Raw genomic sequence first — 9,568 nt, forward strand, 5'->3', positions numbered from 1 at the left:
GCTGACGGCTGGGGAGGGGATGGTGGGATCTGCCGGGGGGCTCGGCCAGACCCTGAGTGCCGTCAGCCATCCCAGTTTGGGGATTGGAAATTCGGGAAGCGGGTTTTTGTAACACCTACGCACGTGTTTGTGCCTTCCCCGTGGAGCGGGGTGGAGGCTCAGCCCTGGGGACTGTCCCCAAGAGCCACCTAGAGCCCGTTTCAACCCCTGGAAACTGCTGGATGCCAGAGAGCCCCTCGTTATTCCCAGCCCCAGTGACACCCACCCACCCACCAGGCTGCAGGGGGCCGGATCCTGCATCCCCACCCAGAGCCCAGAGCATCCTTCAGGGCCAGGAGCTCCCCTGGCCCCAGGCGGGGTGGGAAAACCCTCCCAGGGCCGGGGTGGGACACCCTTGCATAGGTGGTGGGGGGGCCTCCAGCAGCGCCCAGCTCTCCAGTTTCCTTCCCTGCTCCCTTTCCTCCTCTGGGATTTCTCAGGAAGGGTGCACAGGGTGACATTTCCCTTGGGGGACATGTCCCCTGAGGGACAGGCGGACGCATGGGGCTGGCAGGAGCTCCATCACGACATGGGAGCAGGCTCCCTCCGGGATTGCTGGACCGGACTGCAAAAAAATAGAGGTCCAAATCCCCCCGTTTTGGCCGTATCCCACCCAAACATGCCCAATTGCACCCGGGGGACAGGACGCGAGCCCCGGCCCCCCGTGCTGCTGGCGCGGCGCTGCCCGTCCTGCCCTCCCCGCGCCGCACAAGGTCACCCCGATGTTTTATTCATCCCCCACAAGCCACTATATTCCTTAATTGCAGCCACACGCGCTTTGCAAGTGTAAATAATTGCCTGGCAGGCTTATTAATGACTTCGGCGTGCTAACGAGCACCGCCGCCCAAAGCGGACTCTCGGGGGTGTCCGACCCTTCCCTGGGCTGCCGGGAGACCCCCAGGGACTGAGGGGTTGGCACCCGAATGCGGGCGCAAACTGCCCTGAGCTCGGCCTGGGCAACAAATACACACTTCAGCCCCAGATTAAATAATTAACGATTGGTTAATTCGACAGCTCCACCGTCCTCCTCCGCTCCTGCCTGTCGGCTGACGCAGGCGCGGGAGCACCCTCATCCCCCATCCGCGGTCACCCGCGGTCACCGCGACCTTACCTGCGTCCCCGTCACGTCTCGCTGCTGCCAAACGGAGCTGCTGGGAGAAGCTGGTGGCCGTGAGGGACGGGCTCGGTGCCACCAGGCTCCGTCCTGCACCTCCTGTAGCCAAAGGCGCACCTCCCGGGCCCGTCCCCGATGCCCTTTCCCTGGAAAACCCTCCCGGCTGTCGGTGGAGGTGCTGCCCTGCCATGCGGGACAGCCTCCAGCATCCAGACCCAGCCGGGGAGTCGTCTCTGGCCTTAATTAAAGGTTTTTAATCACCAGGTAGGCGATGGCTGGGCATCAAGCCACCATTACAGCCCAAGCTGGGGGCTGGTGGGTTGAAGACACGTGTGGAGCTGGCTTGGGGGGTCTTGGAGGACCGCAAAGCTTGAGCTGGGGGGGGTACGAACCAAGGCGGGGGTCCCAATCCCCCCTTCAGAAAGCAGACTACGCCGCAGAGGCTGTTCACACCTTTATTGCTCTGGCTGGAGAGTTTTTCCCTACTCCTTTCCCGCCTCCCCCCCATCCCTCCTTCTTTCCTAGGGACACAGTGCCCTCAAGCCAGATCCGCGTGTCACAGAGCGGAGGGACGCGGTGGCATCCCTCCGGCATCCAGACACCGCTGCGACCACCCTGCCTGCCTCCGTGGCCTCCCACTGCGCGCGCTTAGGTCAAGAAGAGCGTATTTGGGGGTAAAACCCGGCCCTTTCTCACCCCCGGCCCCCAGGACGGTGGCACAGCCCCACATCCACGGGGCAATGCCCCTCCTGTCCCCAAATTGTCCAAGTCCAGTTTTTCTCCAGGGAAGGGCACGTTCAGGCCGGTCTCCCAGTCCGTTCCCAGTGGGCTCCCAGCACACCCCAAGCAAAGGGAAGGTGTTTACAGGGAGGAACCGCTTGAATTCACCGGGGTCTTCCTGAGCAAACCCACCTGTCGCCGGAGCCCGGCTCCCGGGGATGTTCGAGGGAGCCCAGTGCAAGGAAGCAGGGAGCCAGGACGCGGGGACCAGTGCCACCCCGTCACCCTCCCTCCCCACCCCGGCTGCCTGATGTGGCCGTCACAGCATCCCGTCTTGCACCGTGTCCCCTCCAGGCCTGTCGCCGGGCACCGTCAGCAGAACTGCAGGAGAAGCAGAGCCGGGGGCAAGCGGTGAGCCCTCACCCAGCCCCCCGGCACCATTCTGGGGGGCTCTGCCAACCCCCCGGGGCTGGGAGAGGGTTGGGACACCCCGAGCAACCCCAGGCTGGGCACAGACCTTCCAGCGGTTCCCACATTCGTTGCACAGCACGAATGTCGTCATGGGCTCATCGGCGCTGCGCGTCTGCACCTAGGATGGAGCAGGTGGCGGGGTCAGCGGAGACCCCTCCGGCGTCCCCCGAGTCGGGGTCCCCTGGGGACAGGGAGGGGGGAGCCCCGGGGGGCTTTTCGGGGCTGACCTGGTTGTAGGTGCAGTTCTTCTTCTTGCACTTGCCGCACTGGAAGAGGTCGGTGACGGTGCCGCCCGTCTTGGCCATCTGGTGCTCCCGGATGGCCTCCTGGGTCATGGCGTTCCTCAGCTTCTTCAGCTCATCACTGGCCATCTCCTGCCACCGGCACCGGCCCGGCAGCGTCAGCAGCCAAGCCGGCATGGGGTGCAAGCCACCGCGGTCCAGCACCCTCCCCATCGTCTCCAGGACCAGGACTGATCCTTCTCTCTGTTCTTGGTGGAGGGCTCCGGCCCATCCGGATGAAAAAAAATCACCCCATCCTCAACCTGCAACTGCTGCCTGCAGGGACCTGGCTCCCCACGGAGGGAACTGGGCTCCCAGCCGCCGGATTTGGGGACCGTGGTTGAGAAGAGGACTCTCAAGCCTGGCTCCTGACAGTGTGACACCCCCCGCCCAGCTCTATGATGGGTGGGGGGGGTGTCACAGGGCTCTGGGGCGGGGGGGGGGGGCGCCAGGCAGTGCCCGGATCTTTTTTGGCTGCCACCCCCCTGCTGACGCACCCCTGCTCTGATGCTTCTCGCGCTCCAGCCAGCCCCAAGGTGGGATGGGGAGATGTTGGGACAAATCCAGCGTGGACACCAGCAAGCCAAGACCCAGCCAGCCCTTGGGCACCAAGAACGGACACTGATGGGCATGGACATGGTCCACAAGAGCCAGCCCCGTGCCCCCCCCCACCCCGCTGCCCACCTCGGCAGTCATGCGGGCGATGAGGCTGGGCGGGATGGCCCCACACAGCACGTTCCTGCGCAGGCTGGGGTTCTTGGGGTCCTTCAGGTTGCTGATCCTGCTCCGCACCCGGTTGCGATACTTCATGTCCGTGCTCTTCAGCTCCTGGAAGATATGTGGGGGGTTCCGTCAAGGAATCAAGGGGGCAAGGTGGGGAGGACGGCGGCCCCCGTGGGCACCCGTTGCTGCTCTGGGCTCGGTGGTGCGGATTGTCACCAGGGCCAGTGCCCACGTGCATGTGGAGGTGGCCGATCTCAACAGGGTTTTGCTCCCTGGGGCACCATCTTTGGGGGGGGGTCTCCCCCTCCTTGGGTGACGAAGCACAACTTGGGATGTGGGGTGGAAAACAACTTCGCATTTCCCGGCTGTGACACCCAAAGGCGGTCAGGGACCATGCCCAAGTCCTGTGCTGAGTTCACGGTGTGGGGGGGGGGCTCAGCCCGCTCTCCTCCTCCCAGGCTGGCCAAAAAGCCACCAGCTGCCTGCACGGATGCGGGCGGATGGGATGAGGTGGCAGCTTCGGGGGGGGGGGGGTGGTCCCATGAGGCCGTGGGCACACATGGCCAGAGTGTGGGATGAACCAAAAATCGAAGCGCAAACCACCTTGGGACTGGTCCCGGTCTTGGGGGGGGGCTGCCAGGAGACCCCCAAGCCTTGAGTTGGGGGTGAACGGAGGGGGCTCCATCCCTGCCAGCGTCGCACAGCCTGGGCACGGGGCTGGTAAGAGACACGGGCACCCACAGCAGGCTCAAAAGAGAGACCTGGTCCGGGTTTGGGGTTTATGTCTGCAGGGACGGAGGCAGGTCCCTAAGCAGGGGTGGGGGGGGGACACACAGACCCCCCCCAGACTAAGGCAGGTGCCCAGGAGATGCTCAGCATCAGCCTCTAACCGGGGTCTGGGCTCCCTCTGCAGGCAACCGGGACAGCAGAGCCCGTCACCCTCCGTCCTTGTCCCCACCACCCTCCGTCCTGTCCCCACCACCGCTCTTCAGCCCACGTGTGTGTCCCCCGCCAGGGGATGGAGCCTGGGGACTCCCAGCCCCCCCCAAAAGGATATGGTCTTCGATCTCCGACGCCATCTTCTCGCAGTTGACGCCAAACTCTTTGTAGTCGTCTAAAGGGCGGAGAGGCCGAGGGGTGACTTTCGGGCGTGAAACCAGCCGGGTCTCACCGTGCATCGAGAAACTCCCCCCCCCCCCCCCCAAAAAAAATCTCACCTTTCCCCCCCTCAACTTGTCCCAGGCACCCCGTCTCTACCAAACCTATTTTTACCCATCTTGAACCTCACAAGGACCCTCATCTCCACATCCAACCCCTTACCGGGGACCCCTCCAACCGCCTTTTCTTTCGTTTTTGGGGTTGAACACTGAGCCACGAGCTACAGCTGCCGTTTGTTTGTAGGTCCAGGGGCTGTCGCAGGGCTGTGGGTGCCCCAGGACGCCGAGCCTGGCTTGTTATTGTAGGGTTGCTTCCCTTAGGGCTATCCCATTGGAGAAACAGCCCAGTTCGGGCCAGTAGCTTAGGGAGGAGATGATGGGTTTCCTGCTGCCCCTTTGAATAACCCAGTGTGGGGAAGGGGCGGGGGGGGTTGGCCGGGGCCGTGCTGCGACCCCATGGCTCAACGTAGGCTTGGAAGCTTCTTTCCTCCCTGTTTTGCCACGTGTGATGAAACCAGGGCTTAAAGTTGCCTGGTTGCTCAGGGCAGCCAGCTCCTGCACCGCCCCCCCCTCTACCCCCCACCCCACACAAGCCCCAGCATCCCCCAGCTCCAGCAGCCCCCCCCGGCCCCACTCACCGTCCATGCGGAGGGCGGCCGTCAGCATCTCGATGCACTTGTCCCGCACCGAGTCCCCCGTGAGATAGCAGGGGGCCAGGAAGCAGGGGCTGGGTGAGAAGGTGGGGCTGGTGGGGGTCCGCGGCGGCTCCGCTTTGGCCTTGCTGCTGTTGGCTCTGCAGGGACACACGGCGGGGGGTGGCAGGGGGGAGGACAGGCAGGCGCCGGGGTCCTGGCACAGCCCCAGGGACCTGCCGGGGGTCCCATAGCGGTGGGATGGGTCTCTCCTACCTCTCCTCCTTGCTGTCGCTGGAGTTTCTCCGGGAGCCGGTGGGAGCTGGCGAGGGGCTGGTGCCCACGGAGGCTCCCCTGGGGGTGGCACGGAGGGGGACGGTGGGGGTGACACCAGAGACAGGACAGGGGGCAGAGAAAGGTGGCCTGACCTCAGGCACCAGCACATCAACGCGAGCGCTCGGAAGCCAACAGGAATCTTCCCCGGGGGAGGATTTGCTCCTCAAGGACAATGTCCTGGTGCCCATGGCAGGATCAGGGCTCCCAGCCACCTCTACCCACCCCAGCTGTGGGTCCCACGGTCCCCAAAGGGGATCCCCAAAGCCTCCGCAGGCTGCCCGGGGACATCCCCTCCTTACCTCTCCCCTGATGGTCTCTTCTGCGGAGAGGAAGAGGAGATGGCCGAGGTGGTGGAGGACCTCGAGTCGGCAGAGTCTCTCCTGGCAGGACGAGCCCCACGTCAGAGAGCGGCGATAGGATGGGTCCAGACCCCCATCCACAGCCCAGCGTGGGGCTGGGGTCCGACATCTCCCATCCCATCCAGCCCAGGCACCCACCTCTCCTTCTTGCCATCCAGAGGTGGCTTCTTCGAGGACGCAGTGGGGCTCCGGCCGTTGCTGGACTCTCTTCAGCGCAGAAGCCCAGAAGAAAGGAGAGATGCTCTCAGGGAGCCTGGCCCCAGCATCCCCCCACTGTGACCTGGTGAGCCGGATCCTGCCTGCCCATCTGCACCCCCCATCCCCGGCCAAGACCCACCCCAAGCCCCAGCAGCCCCCCCAGGCTGGCAGTGCCCGGCGTGAGGATCCGTGTGCCCTTCGGCGCGTACCTCTCCGGGTTGGAGTCAGCAGGGTGGCCCCGGGGGGTGGCGGCATGAGAGCCGGACTTGCTGGGCTTCCTAGGGACAAAGGGAGCGGGGCAGGGTCAGATGAGCCCCATCGAAACAGCCCTCGCCCAGGGAATAAATAACATTAAAGAAGTGAAAAGAAAAAAAAAAAAAAAAAAAAATGCCATTTCTCCCTCCCCTCTCCAAAAGCTGCCCTGGTGTCGGTTCTCCAGCGGTGCTGCCGGCACCCCTGGACAGGCAGAGATGGATAAAGCAAACAATTTATAAGGAGGGTGGTCTCCTATCAGCCCCACTGATGCCTTGGCCATGGGGTTGGTGCCCCCCCAAGAGCGGGCAGGAGCCCCCACCTCTCCTTGTGCTTCTCCCTGTGCTTCTCGGCTGGGCTCTTGGGGTGCTTCGCCCCTTCGTTGGGGCAGCTGGGAAAATCCAGCCTCTTCTCCTTCTTCTCCTTGTCCCCATCCGTGTCCTTCTCTTTCTTCCCGTCTACATCTTTCTCCTTCTTCAGGGTGGTGGAGGACTCTGGGGGAAAGAGCTGGGTGTCACAGATATGGCACCTACCAGAACCTGGCTGGGGGGACGGCTGGGAGGATGCTTGGCTCTTGCGGGGGGAGCTCACACTGATTTACACCACTCCATCCCGGAGCGAAAACGAGCGCTTGGAAAACCCATCGAGTCCGCGCATCGCCTGGCAGGACTGGGTTACGGTGGCTGCGGTGGCACAGGAGCCTGAACGTCCCAACTTGGGACTGATCCCCCCCCCCACTGACCCCCCCGGAGAGCATCCGGGGTTTGGGGTGCTGGGAGGATTGGGCCCGGGGGGGGGGGGGGGGGTGGGGATTCCTGCCTCTCCCCGGCATCGCTCACCCAGCAGCCGCTTCCAGTTCTTGATGAGGATTTTGGCCGAGGCCACCACCTCTTCATCCGAGCAGTGTTTCCTCACCGAGTTGACGGCCACCCCGATCCGCGTGGTCTAGGGACGGACGGCAGGGATTTGTCCTTAGGGGTGTGCCGGCTGGTGCTGGGGTGGGGGGGGTGGGGGGGGATAAGACGAGCCACCCCGTGGGGTGTTCCCCCTCCAGCAGCTGCTGCCCCCCACCCAGACCCCCCTCACCTGGAGCAGCTGGATGGTCATGGTGTAGCCGGTGAGGGACTTGAGCAGATCCAGCGCCCCTTCCTAGAGCGGGGAGAGGTCACGGGGGTCCTTGAGAAGCTGAAGAGGATTGAAGGGGGGGCTACGCCGCAGCAGCCCGCATCCACCCCTCTCCTCTCGCCAGCGCCGGGCAGCGCCAGGGAGGGCACCCCGAGGGGACACAAAGCAGCCCCGGGGAACGCCTGACCCTCCGCGGCGAGGCACTCCTGGAAAAACCCCAAATCCGGCCGGATCATCCCGGTGCAGGGTCACGGCTCCTGGCTGGGAGGCAGGAGCTTCCCTTAAAGCTTGGGAAAAATCCCTCCAGAAGGAAACCTCGGGCTGCTGGGAGCTGGGGACGGCCAGGGGACACCCGCATGTCCCCACACAGGGGTACGAGGGTCTGTGGGACACGCACCCGCAGGGTTTCAGCCTAACCCTGGGTGCGCAGCGGCTGCAGGGCTAAACATAGCCCCAGCACGGAGCCCTCCTCCTCCTCCTCCTCCTCCTCCTCTATTTTTAGAGCTCCAGTAGCGGACGCCAGCTCGCAGGTATCCCCCTTGCAGGGACACTGCCCCACGCCAAGCTGGGCCCCCCGTCCCACCATGGCTCAGGCCCTCCCCATACGTGTCCTCCGCGAGCGGTGGCTGCGGGGGACGTCCCCACGCCGCGGCGGGACCCTGACTCTGTCCCCCACCCCGAAGTGCAGGCACGGGGGTGCGGAGCAGGAGGACCGGGCAGGATCAGGCCCGTTGTCCCCGGGGTAATTCCCAGCGGGGACCAGAGCCCATGTAGCTCCCACGGGCTCTGATTTTATTCCAAGCGTTGGCATCCCAAAAAGCCACCAGATCTGGGGGGGACGGCAGCACTGCTCCCCCCGCCCCCCCCGCCCCTGGGAGCCTGCACCTTGTCGGGGCAAAGGCCGGTGGAAATGGTGAAATATTAACTTTAAGGGCCGGGCTCAGCTCCGCTCGCCCACACGTCACCGGATCGCCAGGATCCCCGGATGGATCCTCACCTGGCGCAAAGGGTGGCCGGGGGGGCCAGATCCTGGCTCCCCCCCTGGCTCGCCATGGCCAAAGCCACCCGGGAACCATCACTTGGCCCCCTCCCCTCCCTTTGCACGCTTGCACGCGCTTGTGCAACAGGCAGGGCTGCGTCTGGGTCTATGGCGGGGGGTCGTGCCCCCCCCCCCCAAGCCAGACACACACACACACCACCCCCCCCGGGGAGTTTTCTCTTGCACGGGGCTGAGCCTGTGGCACCGGCCCTGATCGGGTGTTGGTGGCCGGGCTGGTGGCCAAGCACCTGTCACCCACGTTTGCCCGCGGTCTCGCACCGCCGAGGGGTGCCCAGAGCTGCCACCCCTGGGACTGACACACACACACACACACACACACGCACACACCCCCCAGCCTTGTCCCCAGATCCCAACGGCTGGGAGCAACGGGGTGCAGGAGAGCCCCAAATCGGAGGCAAAATAAAATACCTCTGGGTGCTATCTCTGACGTTGCAAGGGCAGGCTGGGGTGGCCGACGGCACCCTGGGGTGCTGGTGGCACCTGTAGGTGTTCAGCACCCTCCGGACCAGCTCAGCCCCCCCCCGGGACCACCAGCAACAAGAGGGGAGGGGGTGAAGAGCAATCCCCCCCCCACCACCACCACCGCTTCCCCTCCCTCCCCTGTCCCGAGCCACGCTGCAACGTCCGAACACGCCTGCACATGTGTGCAAACATGCACACGCGTGTAAACGTGCATGCGTGTGCAAACACCCACACGCGTGCACACCCGCCCCGAGGGACTCGGCCACCTTACCGTGCTCTTCCTGGCCACCATCTTATCCAATTTCTTGGCAATCCGGACCAGTTCCTCAGCGGGCCCCATGCCGGCGGCTCGGCCGGGCTTCGGCGGTCGGTGGAGCGAAACCAAAGCGGCGGCAGACAGAGCTCATGGGGGGCGGGGGGTCTGGGGGGGGGTGGGAGAGCGGCCGGGTGCGAAGGGGTGGACGGGACGGAAAGGAGCGGAGACGTGGGGAAAAGAAAGGGAAGGGAAAAGGAGAGAAAGCAGAAAGGAGGTGGGGCCGTCCCGGCCAGTTATAAACTCCTGCCAGGCAGGCCAAATAGCACGGGGAAGGGCTAAATATAGTCGAGAGCGCCGGGCAGGGCCACGAGTGCAGGAGCTGG

At 64.8% G+C, this 9,568-nt stretch overlaps 1 protein-coding gene across 1 annotated transcript; it reads right to left on the reverse strand.

Moving 5' to 3' along the window:
- Positions 1 to 1,580: 1,580 nt before the first annotated feature.
- On the reverse strand, positions 1,581 to 9,363 carry TCEA3 (transcription elongation factor A3). The gene is made up of 14 exons (XM_054223994.1): positions 9,201 to 9,363; positions 7,369 to 7,431; positions 7,122 to 7,227; positions 6,605 to 6,776; positions 6,240 to 6,308; positions 5,971 to 6,039; positions 5,773 to 5,853; positions 5,414 to 5,491; positions 5,144 to 5,298; positions 4,401 to 4,462; positions 3,310 to 3,459; positions 2,572 to 2,718; positions 2,391 to 2,462; positions 1,581 to 2,254 (listed from the first exon to the last, which is right to left on the reverse strand). The coding sequence occupies exons 1-14, from the start codon at positions 9,267 to 9,269 to the stop codon at positions 2,246 to 2,248; spliced, it is 1,302 nt and encodes a 433-aa protein (XP_054079969.1). The 5' UTR covers positions 9,270 to 9,363; the 3' UTR covers positions 1,581 to 2,245.
- Positions 9,364 to 9,568: the final 205 nt, after the last annotated feature.

This window comes from Rissa tridactyla, chromosome 18 (genome assembly GCF_028500815.1).
Source record: "Rissa tridactyla isolate bRisTri1 chromosome 18, bRisTri1.patW.cur.20221130, whole genome shotgun sequence".
NCBI lineage: Eukaryota > Metazoa > Chordata > Aves > Charadriiformes > Laridae > Rissa > Rissa tridactyla.